This window comes from Phragmites australis, chromosome 12, assembly GCF_958298935.1.
Source record: "Phragmites australis chromosome 12, lpPhrAust1.1, whole genome shotgun sequence".
Lineage (NCBI taxonomy): Eukaryota > Viridiplantae > Streptophyta > Magnoliopsida > Poales > Poaceae > Phragmites > Phragmites australis.
This window is the reverse complement of record NC_084932.1, coordinates 6,160,815-6,187,106: the sequence shown is the minus strand read 5'-3', so window position 1 is coordinate 6,187,106 and position 26,292 is coordinate 6,160,815. Positions and strand designations below refer to the sequence as shown.

The window sequence follows — 26,292 nt, the reverse complement described above, 5'->3', positions numbered from 1 at the left end:
ATTTGGACCCATCGAAGGGTTAAAAACGGAGAGTACCTATTAAAAAATACTTTAAGTTATGGATCGATACCAAAAAATGTGGGACAGGTACTAAATTAAAGAATAAGTCATAGGTAAATTAGTAATTTTGTTATCAAGATCTAATTAGGTAGAGGGGCAGTTTAGTAATAGCACATCCACGGGTTGCACGAACACTGGCGCCGGCTTCATGGCAACAGTCACCGAGGATAGCTCTAGCTCCTCTGCTTACACTTCGAGCGTGTTCTTGAATAGAGCAGCCTCCTCGCGCAACATGACAGCAAAGGGGAGTAGGAGCATGGAGAGCATGATGGCGGTGCTGATGCCATACTCGACGCGGCTGAACTGGAACCGCTTCTGTAGGATGATGGTGACCATGAGGTACGCGGCGAGCGCCTGCGACGCATACAGGAAGCCGCAAAACGCGCATATGATCCGGATAGTGTCGAGGAAGGCAACTGAGACGGCGGCCGGGAGCTAGCCGACGAGTAGGATAAGCGGCTTGGTGTCCCCGCCGCCGCTGGGGCCGTAGAAGGCGAGGTAGAGCTGGGTGAAGATGGCGTCTCTGAGTCCGACGAACCCCTTGAGCAAGCCGAGCATGACGCCGCGGCTCTCGGGGAAGTTATTGACGCATGTGAAGAGCGCGCCGGTGTTGGCGAAGGCCTGCGAGTTGGCGCCGAGGGCGATGTAGAGGCAGACGAGCCAGAGCGACGGCCTGGCGCGGACGTGGTCGGTGACGGAGAGGTAGAGCATGAGGTAGCCGCCGAGGTTCATGGCTGTGCCGACGGTGAGGACGGGCCATGGTGGGGTGACCTCGGCGACGAGGTCGACGTGGATACCGACGTTGGCGCCAACGTCCTTGAAGAAGTCGACGGTGTTGAGCTGCTCCTACGTGTAGCCCAATGTGGTGGCCTTGATGTCCTTGGAGTAGATGGTGAAGATGTAGGTGGCACCCGCGGCGGACATGATGAGGAAGGAGCCGTACGCCATGAGCCACCGCCCGCGCAACACATGCACCGCGAACGCCGTTGTGGTCACCATGGCTTGCCGGCTATGTCTTTATTAATCGATCAAAAATTTCAATTCCCAAACTACCTTTACAAAGATCAACGGTCTAAATAATTTAGAGGGGAGGTACCCAAGGTTCCTTTCAAGCACTGTAACACCTCTGTTTTTAAAAAAAATGTTTTAGCGAGTTTTCTGGTGAAGTCGGTGAATATGGTAAAGTTGCACCTAGGTACCTTACAGTTTGATAATTTTCATATAAGTTCACCAACGATCGATCTCTACTATATGAGCAGGAGTTTTTTTCTCGCTTGTCACCCCTTTCATCCCCTCCCACAATCCAAAATAATTTCCCATCATCATTAAAAAAACTGGCCGTACACTAGTTGAAAGTTGTCCCTAATCCGCTACGTTTTCCTTCCTCCGAGCAGGATTTGCGTGCACCCTTCATCCAGGTGGGATTCGCGCGGGGAGAGTGTAAGGGGAGTAGCGCTATTGGAGCGGATGGCCCCAACATCCTCTTGTCGAAGTCGAAGGCTGCCAGGCCGAGCTTAGTGCATCACGTCGGCAAAGCACGTCGTTCCTCTGTTGGCGCTGCTCGTGACTAGTGACTCAACCTATACTAGACCGTAACCATCGTCACACGCGCTTAGGGCCTTCAATACATGAACTAGGCCGTGGTGATGCAGGGATGGTTTGAGGTGGAGAAGCTAGCGGTTCAAGCAGCTCGTCATCGACGGCTACTTCCTCTGGTAAAAAAAGAATTGTCTAAATTTCTATACCTAATGACGTAGGAATGGCTGATCTAAAGAGTTCACGGCATAGATCTTCGGTGCGCTTGCACGGTAAAGGGGATTACTTTATTTTTTAAATAAACCGGTAGGAGAACTGTCCATTGTATTAATTAGGAGTGTGAAGGGGGTTACAGCTCAGTGCTGACCAAGGATCAGGTCCGCGAGTTATGGGAGCAGCTCTCTGATCCAGGCTTTGATGCCAAGCTTTAGACCTTCTTTGACATGTATGTGTCAATTCAATTGAAAGTCCAAATACAGTATACAGTGCATTCAAATTAAATTGTCCAAAAAACTGTTGGCCTCTGCTGGTTCTGCTGCTGGTAAATTTAAAATCTCGTCTGGGAAGGCAATGGACGAGGTTATTTTAAAACCATCGGCCACTTTTTTTGCCCTAAAAATTGGATATGGTGTAGGTAATCTACATGAAGCAATATATATGCCTAGTTACACGAGGGGTCTTAGCCCCTACCTCTTAGAATACTTAAGAGTCTCTCAAGCCATTCTATAATTTTTGGTATGAAAGAAGAAGAGGAGGAAAAAAAAAAAGAGAAGAAGGAATGTGAGAAAAAAAAGAGGGAAAGAAGGAAAATGAAGAGAAAGAGCCTATATTTCTCGGCTCTAGATCCGCCACCGTCTAGTTATCCAAAGAAATTTCTAAATATAGGGTGGCCATGGCCCAGCTTAGACCCAAGCTATCTACATCCACTGAGCATAAGCTCAAAGTTCAAACATGTGCAACGGCTTGTAGTTATCCTAGTAACACTTTTTAGTAGGTTATGACATATATAAAAAATGTTCACATTGACATGTAAATTCAATGCTATATAGTAGGAATGCTCGTCTCTTTTCAGGTTAAAGTTTTCTGAAACTTTTCTTTGCAACAAACTCCACAGGTCGGTAACACATCTTTCTTGACGTCCCTGTTTGGAATCTTTCTTTCTTCTGGACGCAATGCTATTTTGACACCTTCTGTTTTTTTCTTTTGACCTGATGCTATTAGCTATTTCTACTCCCACGGATACTAGTTTTTCTCCTTTTTATATATAGAGAGAGTGACAACAGGACTTTATTGGCTTTTGATGTTCACTGTTAGTCTGCTACAACCATGAATCCTGGGGGATGACAACCAAGAGAACCCAATAGAACAAGCATGTCTAGCAAGATTATAGCACCGGCTGGTTTCTTGCAAATTTTTTAACGAAGGAATAAAGATTATCCCAGTCTCGGTGATGCACATGCCCGTTCTGCACTCTCAGTAGCTTCCAAATTCTATCAAACCAGTGCAGATCAGTAACACTATGGCATAGCGTCTTGGATACTTAGCTCTTATATTGCTGGCCGGGATGTCGTTCAGGTAGTCTCAGTCAGGTCCAAATTTTGCTGAATTTTTCCCACGAGTGTTTCACCAAGGTTCACCAAAATCCTAATTAGTATATGTAGCATCCATCCAGCTCTCAGTGTACCCGCATGGGAAATAATACCGTCATCACCAAAGGCAAGCAACATGGCCTGTTTCACTTCTCTGTTGATGCAGCTGCAGCCTGATTGCAGGAGGCAACCGATTGAAGAGATAATTCCAAAGCTGTAACCAGATTGTACATGACCTGATTAACCAAACCCCAATGGGCAACAACCTATGAGTGCCCATTTAGCTAGTCCCAACAATTATAATGTATCACGATTATTTCATAACTATCACCCGTTAGAACCAGCAATAATAAGTGATGTCACTAACAATTCATACCACAAACTAACAGTGGTACATCACTATCAGCCCGTAACGTCAACCGGTAGTGATATACGTTTTATCACTATCGGCACTAGCTCACAAATCGGCAGTAATACATTACTATCTGTTCGTGACTAAACCGGTAGGGATATACATTCTATCACTATTGGTTGATGCCACTAAGCTTGAAAGTGCAAAATAAGATATTGAAAGTGCATCCATACCCTCTAAGTAGGTTTTGGATAATTAATGATAAATAATTAAGCGACTAATGAGTTTAATGAGAATTGGAACATGTATTAGTCCTATTGAAGATGTTAAAAGGTGTTGACGTCCCTTAAAAAGAAAAGAGAAGCGGCATGTAGTTACTCAATAGATTTAAATTCGTTTTATCGTTAACAAGAGAGATACGTTTAGATCGACCTGAAGATGTCTCGGTGTTCAAAGTACCCATTTAGACCAAAGATGAGAGACACAAATCATCCCATGAACACCAAGAAATTCTAAGTTTTTGTTTGTACCCGGATGTTCTGGGCTGACCCGGATACTCCGAGTTGCTGGAGTATCCAAGTTTAGCTCCGACAGGGGTGCTCAGTTTTGGTTTTTAAGACAACCCAGATGCTTTGAGTTGACCTGGATGTTCCGGGTTGCAGGAGTCTCCAGACTTTGCTCTGAGTAAGGGTGCTCGGTTAATGTCTAAATATTTTACCTAGAGGTTCCGGGTTAACCTAGATGTTTCAGGTTCTGGTGTTTGATCTGGACCCTCCGAGTTAAGTTCTGGCTAGAGTTCTCGGTTACGTGTTCAAGTGCCAACCGAAGGTTCTGGGTTGAACCTAGAGTATCCGGGTTAGACCAGAAAAACCCCTAACGGCTAGTTTTTAGGGTAATGGTATAAATACTCCTTCACCCCTTCCTTTTTTTTTTTGTTGCTGAACTACCTTAAGATACAAGCATTCATAGCCCTTCAATAGCTCTTTGCACTCTTCTAGTGCTTTAATTCTTGCAATGATTTGAGAGTTGGGTGTAAGAGCAAAAGATTGAGTGCAAGTGAGCCAAATTCAAATCTTGAGCACTTGAGTTCATCATCAAGCCATCGATTCGAGTTCGTTACTCTTGGAGGTGGGAGCTCCTACATGGCTAGGCGTCACCCGGAGAGCACCCAAGTTTGTGGAGTACCCCAGGGAGTTTATGAAGGTCATCATCGTCTCCACAAGGGAAGAGGAACACTTGAGTAAGCCCAAGCTCGATCTTCGTGGTTGCTTGGTGAGGAATATGTTGAAAGAGACCTGACTCTTTGTAAGCAACTCAACGGAGATGTAGGATCATTGGATCTGAACTTTGGAAACAAATTCATATCTCTTTTGATTTCTCGAGTTCATACTTGTTCTAGTTGGTATTTTAGGTGATTTGCCTCGATCTATGTGTTTGTGAGTTTGTGGCTGTAGGTATTTGGTTGAAAAGCCTCTAGGAAACCTTTGAAACATATGGTAACGTTTAGAATCAACTAGACTTGCTTAGCTGTTCTTAGTTTTCAATTTCGTGTTCTAGCCAGACTATTCGAGTTGAGCTCGGAACTTTCAGGACCCGGAAGTTCTGAATTGAACCCGGAGTATCCGGATTTAGTTAATCTTCTATGAAGTTTTATTTTTCAGGAATCGCCTATTCACCCCCGCTCTAGGCGATATCTAGTACATTCAATTGGTATCAGAGCCTAATCTCCTACAATGCTTTACCGTTTGGAGAATTGAAGATGTCGACGCCCAGGGAGAAAAGTCTAAAAGGTCCAGGAAGCCCGATAAAAACAAGGGAGTTGAAATCAATTTCAACTATGATAAATTAAATGCATCTCACTTTTACATTTTCGTACCATCCGGGCATGCACCATACTTCGATGGCACACATTATACCGTTTGGAGGCATAAAATGAAATTGTATTTAATCTCTCTTCATCTAAGTATTTAGAAGATTGTTTGCATAGGTTTTGTGTTGCCAGATGAAGACATGGAGCTCACTCCCGAACAAGAGCAAAATCTCCACCAAAATGCTCAACCTCAAGCATGCTACTTGGTGCTTCAAGCCCTGAGGAGTTTGATGTGGATGGACTTGAAGAAGCCAAAATGATATGAGACACACTTCAAGTCACATATGAAGGCATCATGAGTGTGAGAGAATCAAAGATAGAGTTACTTGAAGGAAAGTTGGGAAGATTTGTGGTGGAAGATGATGAAACCCCTAAGCAATGTATGACCATATGATGGTGCTAGTAAACAAGGTTAGAGGGTTTGGAAGTGAAGAGCTAGATGACCATAAAGTGGTGAGAATATTGCTAAGAGCTTTTACGCCAAGAAATCCCACACTGGTCACTCTAATCCAAGAAAGAAGAAACTACAAGAAGCTCACACCAAGTGATGTGCTTGATAGAATTCTTACTCATGAGCTCATGGAAGAGGAAACCAATGGAGTCAAGAACCTTGTTAAGCAAAGCTCAACATCCAAGAACAAAGAAGTAGTATTCAAGGCAAGCAAGTTGAAGATGAGAGCTCAAGTGAAGATGAGAGCTCCGATGATGGAGAGATTGCTTTTTTTTGATGAAATTCAAGAAATTCATGAAGAAGGGTGGCTATAGCAAGTACAAGAGAGATAAGCCCAAATGAAGAACATCCAAGAGAGCTTGCTATGAGTGTAGCGAAGTTGGTCACTTCATCACTGAGCATCCAAACAAGAAGAGCAAGGACAAGGAAGAAAAGAAGAATAAGCCATTGAAGAAGGACAAGTACAAGATCCACAAGAAGAAATATTCGGGTCAAGCTCACATCGGCGAGGAGTGTGACTCCAACTCTGACTCTGACTCCGACTCTGATGATGAAGTGATTGCTACCATTACTATCCGCTCCTCTATACCGACAAAGTCACTTTTTGGTGACATGAGCGACGACGACACTCCCAAGTGTCTCATGGCAAAAGGGCGCAAGGTAAAATCACAATCTAAACTCCTAGATAGCGATAGTGATGGGTGATTGTGAATCTTTGCTTAAGGGTTTAAGTAAAAATGTCATGTCTAAGATAAAAGAGCTAATGTAAATAATAGAGAGTCAAGAGGAGATTCTCGAGAAGCAAGATGACTTGCTTATTCTTGAAAAGGAGACAAACCTTGAAGTGCCCCGGGTTATCCCCGGTGCTTAAAACCTTTATTACACCAGTCCCTGTATTAGTCGCTGGTAAATAAGAGTCTTACAACAGGTAGTATCAATGCCATACAACTCGTGGGGCGGTGAGCATAAACCACCAACCTAATAAAACATACAGCACAAAGCTCAAGTGCATTATTATAAGGGTCCACGACAACAGAGTACACAGCAGAGACAGCATGACAAACACGCCACTCCACAGGCAACTCTGGTGCAGATGCGACCAAGCCTACTCGTCGACCTCACCGTCTGCCTCGGTGAAGTCCGGGTCTTCCTCTGAAAGCACAAGTAAGGGTGAGTACAAGAGTACTCAACAAGTTTCAATCCTTGCCCTACGGCAGGGGTATAAATACATGCATATGAGGATGACAAGAATAAGCTGTAAGGTTATATTTTGCAGAAAGCTAAGTTTTACACATACATGGTTCATTTTTATATAAAGCGGTTTATGAAAACAACATCAGTAATAAAAGGGGTTGTCCAAGTTTTATTGTTGCTGGACACCCCATCCACGGTAACCCACGGCACACGGTCGGACCTATATTCCAAAACAGGGCACACCTTGCCCACTCACTCTCAAGGAGAACACACACAACCCAGCTAGTTGCTGCGACCGTACCATAGTTCTTCCATGACCGTGGACACGGCTATCCGAATAGTTTTATCTCTGCAGAGTTATACACTTTACCCACAAGCTGAGTTCGACAACATTCCACCGCCGTGGAAGCATGACACAACAAAGCCATTACCCACCATAACATCATCACACTAACCGCCTACGGGAGCTAACCAGGGGTTCATGACCTTTAGCTAGGCCTCCAACTGGGTCGCCAAGCCTGCACCGCCTGCACCTGCTCTATGGTTCCCCGATGCACACCTGCCTCCAAATGATAGTAGACTAGCTGGGGGATTTAGACTAAGCCCTGCCCATACAAGGTCAAGTGGTTGTACTGTATAGACTAGGTAGGATGTCACATCAACTCAGTCCTTAAACGAGCCAAGGCAAGCATCCCCACATGAAGCCTGCCACACGGGCATCACTCCTCCCGAAGCCTATCTCACCGACAGCGCTCCGACCCCCTAGGCATTCCCGAAGGAACCCTGATTTGCACAAGCATATCATGCAGCATATCAAAGTAAAATGGCTGCTACGGGTTGTGTTGATAAAACTAGGTTCAATATAGTCAAAGGGAAATGGATTGAGACTTGCCTTTGTTGAAGTCCTCGAGAGGGTCCTGTTCGAACTCCTGGGATCCTGGCACCAGCTCCTCCTCCTTAATGAACTCTCCGGCTTCTAAATGCGACAAACAACAGAGCAAACACACAATTAAATACAAATAAAATATAACTATATTTGGAATAAATATGAAACTTTTATGAATAGATACAGCTTGAATTTAGAAGAACATCGGTGGAAGAATCATCAAAATCGGAGTTGAAACGAAGGATTTATGGGCTTTGGAAGTTAATCGGTGGAATAAAAGAAGAAGAGGGAATATTCTCAGAATATTCCACTAAATTTTGGTTTTCTGGAAAAGGTGAAAGAGTATTGTGCATGGCGGGCTGTCTATGGTGTTGGGCTTGGTGATTGGGCCAGCCTTTCGACCAAGCCGGCCCACATTGCCTCGATGGGGAAGCTAACGACCGGGCTAACGGCATTAGCCAGCCAGGCCCGCCTGTCGGATTAAGTGAGAGAGATAGAGGTGACGGGAGGGAATGGTGGGGAGGCGGCGTCGTGGCCGGTTCGGTCGGCCGACTTGGAGACGGCGGCGCGGAAGGCCCGCGATGGTATCTCATGACGGCGAGCACACTGGGAGAGAGAGGAGATGGTGGGGACTCCATTTTTGCAAAAATTCGGGCGAGGGAGGGAGCGGAATTGGCTAGCCGCGAGCCTCCATTGATGGGGTATGCCGAGCTCGCCAGGATGCTTGGTGGAGGAGATCGAGGGGGGGGGGGGTCAGCTCGTTGGAGAGAGAGGGCAGTGAGAGTGGGAGAGAGAGATGGGAAGGGAGCGGCACTTGCCTCGGCGAGCGCAGTGGAAAGCGGTGAGGAGCAGAGGGCGCTCGACCGGGCTTTTATAGGCGGGAGCTTGCCGGCAATGGCACGCTCGGCGTCTGGCGTCTTGAAAGAGGCCGCAGGCGAGAGGACAACATGGCGGACATGCGAGCCTCCGCATGCGCATACTGGGTGGGCGACGCGAGGTAGGAGAAGAGTTGGGGCCGGGGCGAGCGGTTGACACCGCGGTGTCCGGCGGTCGGCTTTCCCGGGCACAGTCGTCATTTGTACCGCGGGAGGTGACAGCTAGGGTAGAGGGAGGGCAAGAGGACGGCATGGCGGCGTGGGCACATGCACCGTGCGACAGTGGGGAGTACGGCGAGGTACAGCGGCCGTGGAGCTCCATGCGCACACGCGTACTAGCTCGGTCACGGCGCAACGCGAGGAAGGAGAAGGGGGCATGCGCGGGCTGGGCTGACGCAATGCGGGAGGAAAGAAGGGAGGGGGAGGTGGGCCGGGGAAGGAGGGAAGCGTTCGGCCCAGGGGAAAAGGAATAATAGGGGCCGAGTGGATGGGTGGGCTGGCTGGTGAGAGGGAGAGGAAGGGAAGTTGGGCCGAACCAATAGAAGGGAGAAGATTTTGATATTTTGGAAAAAGGATTTGGAATGATTTTGAATTGCTTTGAAAGGTTTTGTTTGAACAATTTGAATTTGAGTTTTGGCCAAAAACTGGGATGTTACAAACCTTGAACTCGAGAAGCTCCTTGCTAAAGAAAAGGAGAAAGTTGAGAAATTGACCAAAAATCTTGATTTGGCCAATGTCTCTATTGCTAGTCTTGAGGGTAGCAACATCACACTTCAAGATAATTAAAAATGTTTGGATGAAACTCATAAGACTCTTGAAGTTAAAATTGATGCCCTTAAGAATAGCACCTCCACCTCTACTGATGCAACCTTACTCTCTAATGCTTCCATGAGTCAAGGTTGCTCTCATTGCTATAATGTTGATATAAATGCTTGTGCTACTAATGTTCAATCCGTGCAAGCATTACAAAAGAAGAATGAGAGGCTATATATTAGTTAAGTATGAATGCATCAAGACATACAAATTCAAGGATGCACTATACAAGACTATTGAGGCCAAGGATAACAAACAAAAGAGAGACATTGAGTTTGATATGCATACAAGCAAGCCAAGCGAACGTATGGTGATAAATGGCAAGGAGTGCCTCAAGTTCATCAAAGGAGGCAAGCAAATTGATCCCACCACACAAGCCAAGTAACCCAAGGGCCATACACCTCAATCAACTTTTTATGTATATTATGTTCTGAAGAGGAACCACCGTGGTAAAGTGGTTACTCTATATATTGGTGTCCACACAAAGGATTGATTTGTCAAAAGAAATATGTGGGTGTCAAAAGTGCTTATGACTAACATGAAATGACCTAAACAAATTTAGGTACGTAAAACAAAAGCTTAACTTGTTTTGTAGGCATACTCTTTCGGTAGATCAAGTTGGGTGCTTGATAGTGGATGCACAAATCATATGACCGGAGAGAAGAGCATGTTCTCATCATTTGAAGAAAATGGAGGATCTCATGAAAATATAATTTTTAGTGATGATGGGAAAGGAGAGGTAATTGGTTTAGGTGAAATTACTATCTCCAATGATCATTCTATCTCAAATGTATTGTTAGTCAAATATTTTAGCTATAATTTATTGTCCATATCACAACTTTGTGAAATGAGATACAATTGTCTTTTTACTGATAATGGTGTGACCGTCTCTAGAAGGGAAGACTCCTCAATAGCTTTCACCGGTTGTTTGAAGAGCAAACTTTATCTTGTTGATTTTTCAATAGATGAAGTAAGGCCAAAGACTTGTTTGATTGCTAAGTCTAGCATGGGTTAGCTACGGCACCGCCAACTAGCTCATGTTGGCATGAGGAATTTGTCTAAACTTCTAAAGGGGGAGCACATCCTAGGATTAACAAATGCTTCTTTTGAGAAAGATATAATTTGTAGTGCATATAAAGCGAGATAACAAGCTGGAGATCCTCACCCCGCCAAGAATGTGATGATGACCACTAGGCCATTGAAGCTTCCTCACATAGATTTATTTGGACCAATCGCCTACATAAGCATTGGAGGTAACAAATATGGCTTAGTTATTGTTGATAATTATTCTCGTTTCACTTGGGTATTCTTTTTGCATGATAAGAGTGAAACATAAGTCATATTCAAGAAATTTTTTAGAGCAGCTCAAAAAAAATTTGATGTGAAGATCAAAAGGGTGAGAATTGACAACGGAAGCGAATTCAAAAATACACAAGTTGAAGAGTTTCTTGATGAAGAAGGGATAAGTATGAATTCTCGGCACGCTATTTCCCTCAATAAAATAGGGTTGTCGAGAGGAAGAATATGACTCTCATAGAGTCAATAAGGACCATGCTTGATGAGTACAAGATTTTGGATCAATTTTGAGTGGAGGCTGTTAACACCGCATGTCATATCATTAGTTATATCTCCACAAGATCTTGAAGAAGACCGTCTACGAGCTCCTAACCGATAACAAGCCAAATGTATCTTACTTTAGAGTTTTTGTTAGTAAGTGTTACATTCTAAATAAGAAAGCCAAAAGTTCTAAGTTTTCACCTAAGGTGGATGAAGGTTTCTTGCTTGGTTATGGATCAAATGCCTACGTCTACTGTGTTTTCAATAAAACCACCGATTGTGTTGAAATCACGTGTGACGTGACATTTGATGAATCTAACGTCTCCTAAGTGGTGCAAGTTGATCCTAATATTTTAGGTGACAAAGAAATTCCAAGTGATCCGATAAAGAAGATGGTAATATATGAAATTAAGCCTCAAAAGCCCTAAGAGCTACAAGTGGCCAATAATAATTAAGTTTATCCATATTCATCAATTCAAGTAGAGCCACCTACATCAACTCAAGATCAAGATCAAAGTCAAGATCAAGATCAAGCTCATGATGACTCCAATAAATTCCTTGATGATGAAGAAGTGAAAGACATTCAACTCCAATCCCAAGTATCACATCCAAGGGTTCATCAAAGCATATAAAAAGATCACCCAGTTAAAAATATCCTTGATGATATATAAAAGGGGGTAACCACTCATTCTAGAATTGCAAATTTTTATGAATACTATTCTTTTGTTTCCTCTTTTGAACCTTTGAAGGTAGATGATGCACTTGGAGATCCAGATTGAGTGATGGCCATGCAATAAGAGCTTAACAACTTTAAGAGGAATGAAGTCTGATCCTTAGTGGAAAGACCCAATCAAAATGTGATTGGCATCAAATAGGTCTTCCGCAACAAACAAAATGAGAACGGGATCGTGTCAAGAAATAAGACAAGGTTGGTTACTCAAGGCTTCACGTAAATATAAGGTTTAGATTTTAATGAGACTTATGCTCTCATAGCTAGGCTTAAGTCAATTCGTATATTATTTGCCTATGATACTCACCATAATTTCATGCTATATCAAATGGACGTGAAGAGCGTATTTCTTAAGGGACCAATTTCTGAATTGGTATCTGTGGAGCAACCACCTGGGTTTGAAGATCCCAAGTATCCTCATCATGTGTACAAACTCCATAAAGTATTCTATAGGCTTAAACAAGCACCTAGAGCACGGTATGAATGCCTTAGGGATTTTCTCGTTAAAAAGAGCTTGAAATAGGCAAAACTGATACTATTCTTTTTACTAAGAAAGTTGATAATGATTTATCTGTTTGCCAAATATATGTTGATGACATTATATTTGGTTCTACTAATCAACTCTTTTGTGAAGAATTTAGTAGGATTATAACCAAAAGGTTTGAGATGTTATGATGGAGGAGTTGAAGTTCTTCCTAGGATTTTAAATCATACAACTCAAGGAAGGAACATTCATATGTCAAACCAAGTACATCACGAATATGCTCAAGAAGTTTGACATGGAGAATGACAAACCTATCAAGACTCTCATGCAAGCAAATGGATATCTCGATCTCAATGAAGATGGAAAGGCTGTGGATCAAAAGGTATATCGCTCTATGATTGGTTCTTTACTTTACATTTGTTCATCTAGGCCCGATATAATATTTAGTGTGTGCATGTATGCAAGTTTCAAGTCGCTCCAAAAGAGTGCCATTTATTGGCCGTTAAGAGAATTCTTAGATATTTGGTTCATACCCCTTACCTTGGCTTGAGGTTCATCCTTTGACCTTATTGGCTATTAGGACTCCGATTTTGCCAGTTACAAAGTGGATAGGAAGAGTACCTCGGGGCTTGCTAATTCTTGGGTAGTTCTTTGGTGTCTTGGTCCTCAAAGAAATAAAATTTCGTAGCCCTATCCACCGTCGAAGCTGAGTATGTTATTGCACTTGTTGTACTCAATTTCTTTGGATGAGACAAACCTTGAGAGACTATGGATATAACATGACCAAAGTGTCACTTTTGTGTGATAATGAGAGTGCCATCAAAATAGCCAACAATCCCGTGTAACACTCAAGAACCAAATATATAAACATCCGATACCATTTCTTGAGAGATCACTCAACCAAATGAGATATCAATATTCGCCATGTGAGAACCAAAAAACAGCTAGTCATATCCTCACCAAGCCATAGATGAGCAAAGGTTTTACGAGTTGAGAAGTGAGCTAAATATTCTAGATTATCGTAACGTGGCTTGATATGTTGCATACAATTGATTGTTCTAGTCTTATAGATTTGGTACCTAGAAGTTTGCAAAAATATATTTTTAGTGCTATTTTCTAAAAGATTTAATTCTTTGATCTTATGATTATATTTTGCTACTTGTGATAATTGTTATATATTGTTGATTATTGGCTGATCACAAGTGATAAATTTGTCTTATATGTCCAAATTTCCAATCTCTCTTGGATCCAAATCAAATTTCATCTTCAAATCCTAGTTCTGCCATCCTCTAGAACCTGGAAGGTCCGGCCTTACCCAGAGGTTCTGGATTCTGGAAGTCCCCAGACCCTGGCTGTCTCTATCAAGTTGACAGAATCCGGAGTCTCCAGGTCTACTCGAATGTTCCAGATTCTGTCACTCAATCAGAAGGTTCCGAGTTTCCCTCCGGGTGACCCATCTGGGTCTCATTTTATGCTTCAACCCAGAGTCTCTGGGTTACACCCGGATGTTCCGGGTTATCCAATCTTATACCCCAACCCGAGGAGTTATCCCTTCATTCCATCTATTCATCTCCTCTCTCATCCCCTCACCGTGGAGACTCTGCTCCGACGATCTAGAGGATTCATTGTCGATTTTCCAAGCTTTTCACCAAGTGATCTCCTCTCATGGTTGGATTCTCTGGCCCTCCCTCTAAATCGACTTCGGCATCATTGTCGGAGCTCAAGGTATACCTAAAGACCGTTTCTTCCCGATCTCTCAATGCCTACCTCTAAAGTCAATTCTCTTTGGTGAAGATGCTTTATATCCCTCCTAGAATCATATCTCATAAGGGTTTGCAAATGTATTGGATAAATCTTTCATACCCTAGAGTTCTTGCCCGGGATCGAGCAACCTGAAAGGTCTGGGTTGTCCAGCACCAGTTTTTCAAATCATGTTCCTCCTTTCAAATTCTTGCGAAATCTTTCTCGTATTTCAAGCATATCATCCTTATCTATCTTAGGGCAGTTCAAGATGGATCATGAGAGGAATTTTGGTCAATCTTATCAAAGGAGGACAAAAACTCGTTTTGATCTTCAAGCACAAAGCGACGTACTATCGCATCCGCATGCTTCAGAGGGCAGTGGCAGCGAGAGCAGTAGTGGTTGTGGCTATGATCTTATCTGTAGGGTCGCTAGAAAGATGTGAGCTTCACATTCAAGTAGCATACTCATTGATGAGATGATTCAAACCGCAAATGTGCCTTGTGGTGGCACTTTGCCATCTAGAGGAGGAAGGGAAGCAGTAGGGAGAAGCAAAAGAAAGATAGTTGCATCGAGTTCAAGGGCACAAAATGATGACCTAGAAGAGGATAAGGAACAATAAGAAGAAAGAACTGTTTTGGCACCGTTAAAGCTTCACAGACCCTACCGTGCATTTGTGCATTCAAGTCAGTTGGATAGAAAAGTGGTAGACTATATGAACAAGTCCGCAAAGTGCAAGAAGGAAAGATACGAAGATCCTTTTGAGTATGAGAAAAATGTGACGGATTATCGCTTTTGGAATAATTTTCAAGCAGATTTCTATGAAAGCGTGATCCTCAAGAAGAAGAAGCTGGTCACTTATATGCAATGGATCTATTGGAACTATATGACCAACAAAATTGATCCTACCTTCAATGAGATCATAGCAGCTTGTGAGGACAAAAGAGTGAAGAATATCATGGGTTTGAAGTATGATTGGAGTGATGAAGTGATAGCCCAATTCTATGCCACATTCCACTATGATCATGAGGAAACCAAACAATACACTAGATGATTGAAGGATAAAGATACAAGATCAAGTATAGAAATTTTGATCGCTTGTTTGGATTTGATGTTTGTGACACTAGCAAGATCAAGATCCATGTTGAGCAACAACTTTCCTCTGAAGAAATGGACTTCATATATGATGATCATGGTAAAGTGACATATGGAACTACTAAGGGCATGATGCCATTTTACAAGTATCTTAATTTTTTGTTCCGTACCACTCTAGCTCCCAAAAGTGGCGATTCCATTATTGTTAAAGGGATCTCAAGGAACTTGTTTACTAGGATGTCCAATGAGAGTGATTCTTTTAGTGTTGTGGATTTTCTTTGGGAAGAAATACTCGCTACATCTCACACACCTAGCAAAAGTTATGCCTACGCTCCCTATTTCATGTTCATAAATGAGAAAGTCACAAAGAAGAATTTCTTCAAAGAAGTAAAGTATGAGCTTTATAGGGTAAGGTTGGTAAGCTCAAAATCAACTTCTTCTATTCCACCTTCCCCTCCAAGGACAACACCTAGCGCAGCACAAAGAGCAGCACCGAGGTGAAGTTCTTCCTCTCATGACTCACCTTCCTTCATCCAGATTGCTCTCAAGGCAATATTCAATGCATGCACTCACAATGCCATGAAGATAAAGAAGCACAAGGAAAAGACAAAGTTGAGGTTGAGGAAGATTGAGGAGAGGCAAAAAGCAATTCATACTCATTTGCGAATTGAGCCTCCATGTTCTCCGGTTGCCTCCGAAGAAGAAGTGAGTGAGCCTGAAGCTTTTTAGAACCCTTGAGCTTGGTATGATGAAGCCCAAGCTGCTGCAAGGGGTGCCGGACCATCCAATCTTGCTCATGACATTGACGAAGAGACCGAAGATGAAGGAGAGGACTTAGGTGGCGTCGAGGAAAGCTCTTAGGATGTTGCTGATGATGGAAGAGACGAAAATGTTGATGGAAGTGAGGACTACGTAGGCAGCGACTAGATCTATCTCCTTCAACTTCTCTTTCTTTCTTGTGATTTGATGCCAAAGGGGGAGAGATATCTTGGTATCGTTTTCTCTCGGCTGTCTGTTCTGCCTGAACCCGGATGTTCTGGGTTGACCCAGTATATCCGGGTTCTGAGGTAAAACCTGTTTCTTTTGTCGGCTTAAATCTTTATCATTTTATATGTTGGACATGTAAGACTTAATGTAATATGTGATGATCTATGTGCGATGTGCTTGTTGTTGAACTTTAAATTTGTAAGAATTTAAGTTGTTAGTGTGAGATCCTCATGACATTCTATGGTGTAATGCTTGTTTCTCTCTTTATTTATGTGATATATTATGTCATATGCATCACGTTTATCACGTTCACTCACACTTTTTGCACCCCACGAATTCTAGGATATAGGGGGAGCTCTCACAAAAATTCTTTTAACTATGTATTTGATGATAAAATCAAATTACAATCAATGCACACGTTTAGGGGAAGCTCACCATATATATATTAGAATTCAAAATTTTTAATTCAATTATCTTTTGTTAGCTTTAATCGTGTTGTCATCAATCACCAAAAAGGAGGAGACTGAAAGTGCATCTAGGCCCCCTAAATGGGGTTTGGATAATTAATAATAAATGATTAAGGGACTAATAAGTTTAATGAGAATGTGAATAGGTATTAGTCCTATTGAAAATGTTAAAAGGTGTTGATGTCCCTCAAAAAGAAAAGAGAAGCGGTATATAGTTACTCAATAGATTTAGATTCGTTTTATCTTTGAATTTGAGTATATGTGTGTCGTACTATCAAAAGAGATACATTTAGATTGACCTGAAGATGTCTCAGTGCTCAAAGTACCCATTTAGACTAAAGATGAGAGACACAAATCACCCCACGAACACCGAAAAGTTCTAAGTCTTTGTCTGTACCCTCATGTTCCTGGCTGACCCGGATACTCTGGGTTGCTGAAGTCTCCGAGTTTAGCTCCAGTAGGGGTGCTCGGTTTTGGTTTTTAAGCCAACCTGGATGCTTTGAGTTGACCAGGATGTTATGGGTTCACGGAGTCTCTGGACTTTGCTCCGAACAGGGGTGCTCGATTAATGTCTAAATGTTTTAGCCGGAGGTTCCGGGTTGACCCGGATGTTCCTGATTCTGGTGTGTTTCATCTAGACCCTCCGAGATTAGTTTCGGCCAGGGGTTCTCTATTACACGTTCAAGTACCAACCCCGAGTATCTGGGTTAGGCCAGAAAAACCCCTAACAACTTGTTTTTAGGGGAAGGATATAAATACCCCTACTTTCTTTTGCTGCTGAACTACCTGGAGACAAAAACATTCATAACCCTTTAATAGCTCTCCCCACTTCTCTAGTGCTTTAATTCTTGCAAGGATTTGAGAGTTGGGTGTGACAGCAAGAGATTGAGTGCAAGTGAGCTAAATTCAAATCTTGAGCACTTGAGTTCATCATCAAGCCGTCGATTTTCTTTCGTTACTCTTAGAGTTTGAAGCTCCTAGACGACTAGGCGTCACCCGGAGAGCACCCAAGCTTGTGGAGTGTCTCGGGAGCTTGTGAAGGTCATCCTCGCCTCCGCAAGGGAAGAGGAACACTTGAGTAAGTCCAAGCTCGATCTTCGTGGTTGCATGGTGAGAAATAGGGTTGAAAGAGATCCGGCTCTTTGTGAGCACATCAACGGAGACGTATGATAGTTGGATCTGAACTTCAGGAAATAAATTCGTGTCTCTTTAGCTTTCTCGAGTTCATACTTGTTCTAGTTGGTATTTTGGGCGATTTGGTCCGATCTATGTGTTTGTAAGTTTGTGGCTGCATATATTTGGTTGAAAAGCCTCTAGGAAACCTTTGAAACATGTGGTAACGTTTAGAATCAACTAGACTTGTTTAGTTGTTCTTAGTTTTCAATTTCGTGTTCCGGCCGAACTATCCGGGTTGAGCTCGAAACTTTCGGGACTCGGAAGTTCCGAATTGAACCCAGAGTATCCGGATTCTATTAATCCATTGTGAAGTTTAATTTTTCAGGAATCACCTATTCACCCCCCTCTAGACGATATCTAATACATTCAGATATTAAGCTTGAAAGTGCAAAATTTAGATTAAAAAGATAATTACAAAATAAGTTCCTAATTATACTAAGAATTATTATTACACTAAGAAATAGGATCCTGATCGATTACAAAATATATAAGTTTCTAATTACAAAAGAAATTCGGACTACATAAAAACCAACACCCGAATGCTAGCTAGCATACTGCTACGCTAGCTTACGCTTCTTTGCCGACAGGTCATTATCGTCGGACGACGACGACAACTTCTTCAGCTCGCCCCTGACAATGTCATCATGATGCTTTGGTTTTAAATAAACTAAGAAGTATTTGGATATAGAAAATCTTGTAGTTTTGAAAACCATATTATTTCTAGACCTAAGTCTCTGTTTTTTTTTTCTAAACCAGGTATTGCATAGCTCTGAATCCTACAATTGTCGTTTCTCAATACCATAGTTCTTGGTAACTACGACATCCAAACAAGATCTATGTCTACTGCGCCCTCCTCAGAGGCTCAGACAGGCTAACTGAATCAATATTGAACTTTTTGTAGCTTCGGGTGTCAAATAGATGGTTTCGCAATTTCAGTTGGACCTGCCAATCAGTGGGTGCAAAACTACATGTCAAATAGACTTCTTCCTTTCAACAAACTCTATTATTACATGTGGAGTTTAGAAAATTTTCATACAGCCAAAACTAATATACCAATAATTTTCCTTGTCCCGAGACACCCAATATCCTTAGCAACACAATTATTTAACTGAAAACTACTAGAGTCCCGAAACTCAACCACACATTGTGGTCCATGATAGATATCCTCCCAACTTGGACCTTATCCATTTACTTCAGAAAATAAACCTCCTCATCTCCTGGTCCTGGCTCAATTTTTCCTCTTTCCTCCGTCTTTGCCTTTTTTTTTAATTAGAGGACAATGTTGAATGGAATATGACCGTCTATGTTTTATTAGATGAAGTTGATCTAAATTTTTTTAAGTATAGATAAGATGATCCAATTTTTTGTTTGGTTAAACAAATATAATTTAGATAGTATTAGCCAAAAATTTATAGGACCCACTTATCATATATTCATGTGAGATATTATTTTATTGATTTAATTAGGAGGAATACAATTGTACAATCGAATCACAAATCAGATAAATAGCCTACGAGATAATATTATTTCAAGCGTGCTAAAAAAATATTTACTTTAACTAACTAGAATATGGTATATCAATAGAGATAAAACTTATTCAGAATATAGATAGCTCGTTCAGTATTTTTTCACGAATGGACTCATCTAACATCTATAAAAATATTTCTCAAAGATATCTACCATATTCATACCTTATTCATACATGCTTTAAAAACAAAGACCTTTAAAAACTGAATGATGATATCTCATCTAGAGATATCCATCGAACCAATCACACCCTCTTATCATTTTTTTTTAATTTTATGTGTATGTGTGCTCCATTTGGATTTGGCGGTGGCAAGACGAACAAGTGTGCACACAATCACAGTGGCATACCTGCCACAGTTGCCTCCTTGTTTTGTACTTCTCCCTCAAAAGCCACGGCTTTTACACGAACCAGCTGCGACAATCCAGTCAATTCTGATCTCTAGTTCCTGCCTGTGGATGCCATCGGGGGGCTCGCTGGGAGAACATCCGCCTCGACAGTGACGCCGACGCGCTCCCTCGCCAAGAGCTCGCTCCCGCCTCGCAAAGCTCCGGCCTTTCTTGGCCCCATCCCCTCCCCGCCGCCGGCGCCGAGCGGGCGCCTGGGAACGTCGCGCTTGACTTGATGCTCGAAGTCTGCGCGCGCCACGGGCCCGCCAAGCTCCCGGCGGCGCTGCTCGCCGGGGTGCGAGTCGCCGGCAGGTGGGCCTGGTGGCGCCCCTCGGCTGCTGCTGCGGCGGCGGCTCCGCGGCACGGCGTCGCCGCGCGGGCGTCGTCGTTCGGTTCCCGGATCGGGCTCGACTCTCAGGTTCGTTGGGTTCTTCCCCCGTGTGCTTAAGCATTCCGTCGAACAGTTGGGGAGCGTCTAGTTCTGCAGCCTTCTTTAGTGAATTTCGTCGCTTTGAAGGACATACAGCTGCTGGCCTGTGTTTGCTCATCCTGTAGCTCGCACTGATTCTTGGGGGTATTTTGTCGAGCAGTGTGATATGATGTTAGAGATGAGCTTGGATTTTCTTTCTAGTTTGCTTGCATCGATAGCTGTATGTGAATTTTGTATTGAGTACTTTTAATTATTTTTGTCTTAGTTGAGACGATTCTGTATTGATGGATCAAATGGTTTATTGTAGAATTTTCACACAAGGGACCTGTCCCAGTTGTTGTGGGTCGGTCCGGTGCCGGGAGATATCGCAGAGGTTGAGGCGTACTGCCGCATATTTCGTGCTGCCGAGCAGCTCCACACAGCAGTCATGTCAGCACTCTGTGATCCAGAGACAGGCGAGTGCCCTGTGCGCTACGATGTGGAATCGGAGGACCTGCCAGTTCTGGAAGACAAGGTCGCTGCCGTCCTCGGCTGCATGCTGGCGTTGCTGAACCGGGGAAGGAATGAGGTGCTTTCAGGGCGGATGGGTGTAGCAAGTGCGTTCCAGGGATCTGAGGACAGAACCTTGGATAGGATCCCACCACTCGCCGTGTTCCGTGGAGACATGAAGCGGTGCTGTGAGAGTATGCAGGTTGCGCTTGCCAGCTACCTTGTACCGAGTGAGGCCAGGGGGTTGGACATATGGAGGAGGCTGCAGAGATTGAAGAATGCTTGTTACGATGCGGGTTTCCCAAGGGCTGATGGTTATCCCTGTCCAACATTGTTTGCAAATTGGTTTCCGGTGTACCTTTCGACTGCCTTAGATGATTCAGGGACAGATGATTTAGAGGTTGCATTTTGGAGGGGAGGGCAAGTCAGCGAGGAGGGATTGGCATGGTTACTGGAAAAGGGATTCAGAACTATTGTTGATCTCCAGGAGGAAGATGTTAAAGATGATTTATACCTCTCAGCAGTTCAGGAAGCTGTTTCATCTGGGAAGATAGAGGTGGTGAATATGCCAGTTGAGATTGGAACTGCACCCTCAGCTGAACAGGTTCAGCAATTTGCAGCACTTGTGTCAGATGGCGCAAAGAAGCCCATTTATCTTCACAGCAAAGAAGGTGTTTCTAGGACGTCTGCAATGGTCTCAAGATGGAAACAGCATGTTACTCGTTCAGAGAGACTGGCTGTCCAATATCGCTCTCCAAATGAGAATGGTAGGCTCCTGAAGAATGACAAGACAGAGCAGCACAGAGGCAGCCCAAGTTCCTCCACAAATGCCAGTAAGAATGGTACACCAGTTGAATCCGATAGGACCATGAAGAACGAGGAAACAAGTGAGATAGACATAGAAGCAGCACGTCATAATCTGGAGGTCACTAATGCCCTTTCCAGTGATCAAAACACTGAACAAGGTGAAATGCATGGCACCAGGGCAGAACTTATGTCAAACTTCAGACTGGAAAGTAATCCCCTTAAAGCACAGTTTCCTGCTTGCGATTTTTTCTCTAGGAAGGAGATGACCAACTTTTTTAGAAGCAAAAAGGTTTCTCCAAAATCTGTTCTGAACTCTCGGAGACGCTCAAGTAGCTTTCTGGTCACAAGGAGAAAACAGAATCTCAGTGCTAAGCACAATGGAGCCACTGATTATGAAGCAGCAGAGTTCACAGTTCTGAAAAGTTCAAATGAAACATCTTTTGACAATGATTATATTCTATCAGTTGCTTCAGGTATTACTAATGGGAAACCATCCAACGATGGAGCCTCCACGCTAATTGAAGAAAAGGAAAGGGAAGCCTCAGTGATAACTGTTGGTCCTAGAACATATAGTGCCAGCATTTCCAATGGGAATGCTCAGGTTGGAGCACAAAAAACTGCTGAAAAGAATGGTGCCCCTTATTTGGACAGAAACTTACCAGATCTTGTTGATGGAAATATGTGTGCCTCCGCAACAGGTGTTGTTAGAATTCAATCAAGACGAAAAGCAGAGATGTTTCTAGTACGTACAGATGGATTCTCTTGTACTAGAGAAAAAGTAACAGAATCATCTTTGGCTTTTACGCACCCTAGCACCCAACAACAGATGCTTATGTGGAAATCTCCTCCGAAGACTGTCTTACTATTGAAAAAATTAGGTGATGAACTTATGGAAGAGGCTAAAGAGGTGCGCACTGCACATATTACTTTTCATCCAGTTGCGTTTCTTTCTTGTACCTGGTAAAAAAAAATCTAGTATAGTTATCTTGAAGAGCATTAAAGTTCCTGCATTCAAGTAATTTTGTTCTTTGACACAATGAATTTAGTGCTTGGGAGATTTTTAGTCGAAAAATGAAGGTTTCATGCTTACTTTTCTTTTAACTTTTTCAGTGCTGCATACAACATGAATTTGTAGTAACATGTCTGACAACATAGAAACAGCTTTTTAGTATTATATGCGACAAAAGATTAGTGAACTAATATAATCATCTTTCCCATAGTTTGAAAATATTATTTTTGTGTTTACATAGATCTCATTGATCTTAAACTGCCTAATGCCAATTAAGGATTTGCTTCGAAGTTCAAATGAGCTCATGAAGCCCTGGGATAAGAATTGGATATCTGGATGGTTATGAGGTGGATTAACCGGCAGAGCTCATTTAATGGTAGGGATAATCATCGTGCCACCTCAGAAATTTGTGGTAGACTAACTATTAAATGTTTCACAATATTGAGATTTGGTTGTCTTCTCAAATCTGTTAAATAGCCATTATAGCTAAAACATCTTTGTTTGGTATAGCATTTGCTCTGCTGCAAAGTTCCTAACACTTTCTTTTCAGGTCGCTTCATTTCTGCATCATCAAGAAAAGATGAATGTTCTTGTGGAGCCTGATGTTCATGATATATTTGCAAGGATTCCTGGTTATGGTTTTGTACAAACATTCTATTCTCAAGATACGAGGTACAAATAAAACCTATTCATGATGAGTTATAAGCTATATATTAATTTCCATATTATTACTATTTACTAACAATGTTTTGTGCTAAAACTTAGTGACCTTCATGAGAGAGTTGATTTCGTCGCATGCTTGGGTGGTGATGGAGTCATTTTGCATGCATCAAACTTGTTTAGAACTTCTGTACCACCTGTTGTCTCTTTCAATCTTGGATCTCTTGGATTTCTGACGTCACATAATGTATGTTTTAATCTCAGACAGAATTTCGTAATATTAACCTGTTATTTTTTTTTTCAAATCTAAGCATGCTATTGTTTGCTTCACCTCAGTTCGAAGGTTTCAGGCAAGACTTGAGAGCTGTCATCCATGGGAACAATACACTTGGAGTTTATATAACCCTTAGAATGCGTATACGATGTGAGATCTTTCGTAATGGAAAAGCAATGCCTGGAAAAGTTTTTGATGTGCTAAATGAAGTTGTTATTGATCGGGGCTCTAATCCATACCTGTCAAAAATTGAATGCTATGAGCATAACCACCTTATCACTAAGGTAAGATTCATAAAGTCTTAGAAAGATGTCTCTCTTTGCATTTTTGCGCTTGGTGACTCTGTGCAATTGTGCATCACAGTGTTTTCTTTTATATTTCTGCTTGGAAATTTAATGGATGGAATCATGAAGTTAGGCCTTTTTCTCAACTGTATTATGCTTGACAAAGTTTAGGCAGCAGCTGCATTGAACTAGAGAAGTCATAATTTTTTGTTTTATTACTGGTCATATGATTCTTTCACAAAATACTGCTCATATGATAAAAGATGCTTGTATTAACTTTATGTTTCAAGTTTTCTCCAAGCTGAACTGTACTTAATTACTGCATACTTCCTTGCATCACTTGATTGCATGAACTGTCGAATACTAATGTAGACACTTTGAGCCAGCCCACTACACTTGGCCTCTTACTCCTGAAGATTCTATTATTTCCGTTCCATACTTATATTTATGTATAAATTCACGATTGTTGTTTATACATACCCCGTATCTACTCTAACTCAAAAATATATCTAGGTGCAAGGAGATGGGGTGATAGTAGCAACACCAACTGGCAGCACGGCATACTCTACTGCAGCAGGGGGGTCAATGGTAGGTTAATTATTGCAAGCCTTTTCTGTACTCCTGGGTGTACATACCCCCCTCTAATGGGTGTCCAGAAAAGGAGTATGTACATCTTAAATAGTAGTATATACATCTCAGAAAAATATATATTTCATTTATAAAGAAGTATATACATCTCAGAAAATAGTATATTCATATCAGAAAGTAGTATATACATCTAAAAAATTAGTATATACTTCAGTTATACGGGATCAACTATGGATCGAGCTAGGAGTATGTACTCCCGGGAGTACATACTAGTTTTCCTATATATATCTTGGGTATCATTAAATTGTATCCATGACATGGAAAAAAACATTTTTTCCAGGGTTATGACATGACATTTGTTTCTTCAATTGCTTTTCACTCCATGTAACAAATGGATATTTCCTATTTATGAAGCACATGGCTGTTACTTTTACATGAAATGACAATATTTTGGTTATACAAATATAATATCTATCATGTCATGTGTCCTGTACATGTTTCAAAAAGGAAAAAAAACAAGTATGCAGAACATCTAGAAGGCTAGTAATCCTCGCTTTCCACACCTACTGGTTAGGTGGTTCCCGGAGGCCGGCACTTTTTTCCCATGCTTCAAAAGAACAGGCTCATTCAGCATTTACTTTAGGAATGATAGGAACAGTCTATCTCCATCACATATAAGCAAAAAATTTGGTTTCTTAACTTTATTATCTGAAGTATTTAATATTGAATCTGGTTGCTGCACTGAAGATGCTTTTGAGTTTTTGGAGCTCTGTACTTCTAGCAGTGCAGCATTTCAAAGCTAAATAATGAGAAACAATATTATGCCTTGTTTGTTTGCTTTTTATGGTGTAGTGTTGCATTCATGTGCCTTACATTCTAGTGAATTGTTTCTTCTCCTGTGCATGCTTACATATATCCATCGGCAAAACATTAATTCACTATGATTATTGGGTTTTTGTTGTGTAGGTCCATCCAAATGTCCCATGCATGCTGTTTACTCCAATCTGCCCGCACTCACTTTCATTTAGACCTGTCATCCTTCCGGATTCCGCGCGGCTTGAATTAAAGGTATTGAGCAACTGACCAACAACAGATGAAATGCCTATTGTTTTCATGCGACCTCAATTAACTTACCCTTAACGATTAATATTTAATATGCATCTAAAACTTTCCCAGCTTTAGCTCGTCAGTTTTTATCCCACAATATCATGCCTTGGTTTGCTGACTGATAAATTTTGCACCCTGTTGTGGAACTGCCATTGCATTTGCAACTTTAACAGATACCAGATGATGCAAGAAGTAATGCTTGGGTATCATTTGACGGCAAAAGAAGGCAACAATTATCAAGAGGAGACTCTGTTCGAATATCCATGAGCCAGCATCCGCTTCCAACTGTTAATAAATCTGACCAAACTGGTGACTGGTTTCGCAGCTTGATCAGGTGCCTGAACTGGAACGAGAGATTGGACCAGAAGGCGTTATAGCCACAAGTTTTTTTTTTTGTTGTACATATATAGCTTTACACTTTTTTTTTTTTTTTACCAAAATACGTCATCATGTGCAAAATCGACCTGGCACACAAGCTCCTTAGCTTATTGACCTGGCATTAGAAGTGATTTCAGATATTGTCTATGTATTCATCTGCTCTGCAAATCAACAATATAGCCCATTATTTCTGGGCCAAGTAGAAGATGATAATGGATAAGAAGGACCTGAGCTGATACCACATTATTTTCACTGTTCATGTTAACATTTGCTTTCACTCAATACTATGTCGGCAACACGTACCAAGGGCTTATATAGAATACTGTGATTGGAGTTGTAGCATGCCACCTAGAGTTTTATTCTGCAGCGTCAGAGCCTGAAACAGCTGTTGTGACACCTGTGCTGGACTTTGTTGCTATAAGCAAGAGCGAAAAATTGTGTATTGTTTGCAGTAATTGTAAAAGTGGGAATAGTATCCTACTTGTAAACT

The 26,292-nt window shown here is 42.1% G+C and overlaps 1 protein-coding gene and 1 pseudogene across 1 annotated transcript; one reads left to right on the top strand and one right to left on the bottom strand.

The window, feature by feature from the left end:
• Window positions 1–246: 246 nt before the first annotated feature.
• On the bottom strand, window positions 247–1,059 carry LOC133886293 (uncharacterized; annotated as a pseudogene).
• Window positions 1,060–19,743: 18,684 nt separating this feature from the next.
• LOC133886175 (probable NAD kinase 2, chloroplastic) lies at window positions 19,744–26,043 on the top strand. The gene is made up of 8 exons (XM_062325910.1): window positions 19,744–20,194; window positions 20,514–22,409; window positions 23,062–23,183; window positions 23,277–23,418; window positions 23,508–23,729; window positions 24,243–24,317; window positions 25,284–25,385; window positions 25,598–26,043. The coding sequence occupies exons 1-8, from the start codon at window positions 20,012–20,014 to the stop codon at window positions 25,799–25,801; spliced, it is 2,946 nt and encodes a 981-aa protein (XP_062181894.1). The 5' UTR covers window positions 19,744–20,011; the 3' UTR covers window positions 25,802–26,043.
• The last annotated feature ends 249 nt before the right edge of the window (window positions 26,044–26,292 follow it).

Bases quoted from the DNA above. Each gene is read 5' to 3' on its own strand.
- LOC133886175 (XM_062325910.1), top strand. From the start codon at position 20,012: ATGCTCGAAGTCTGCGCGCGCCACGGGCCCGCCAAGCTCCCGGCGGCG. The intron at 20,195-20,513 runs GTTCGTTGGGTT...GGTTTATTGTAG, and splicing joins GGATCGGGCTCGACTCTCAG to AATTTTCACACAAGGGACCT. The intron at 23,184-23,276 runs GTACAAATAAAA...GCTAAAACTTAG, and splicing joins TTCTATTCTCAAGATACGAG to TGACCTTCATGAGAGAGTTG.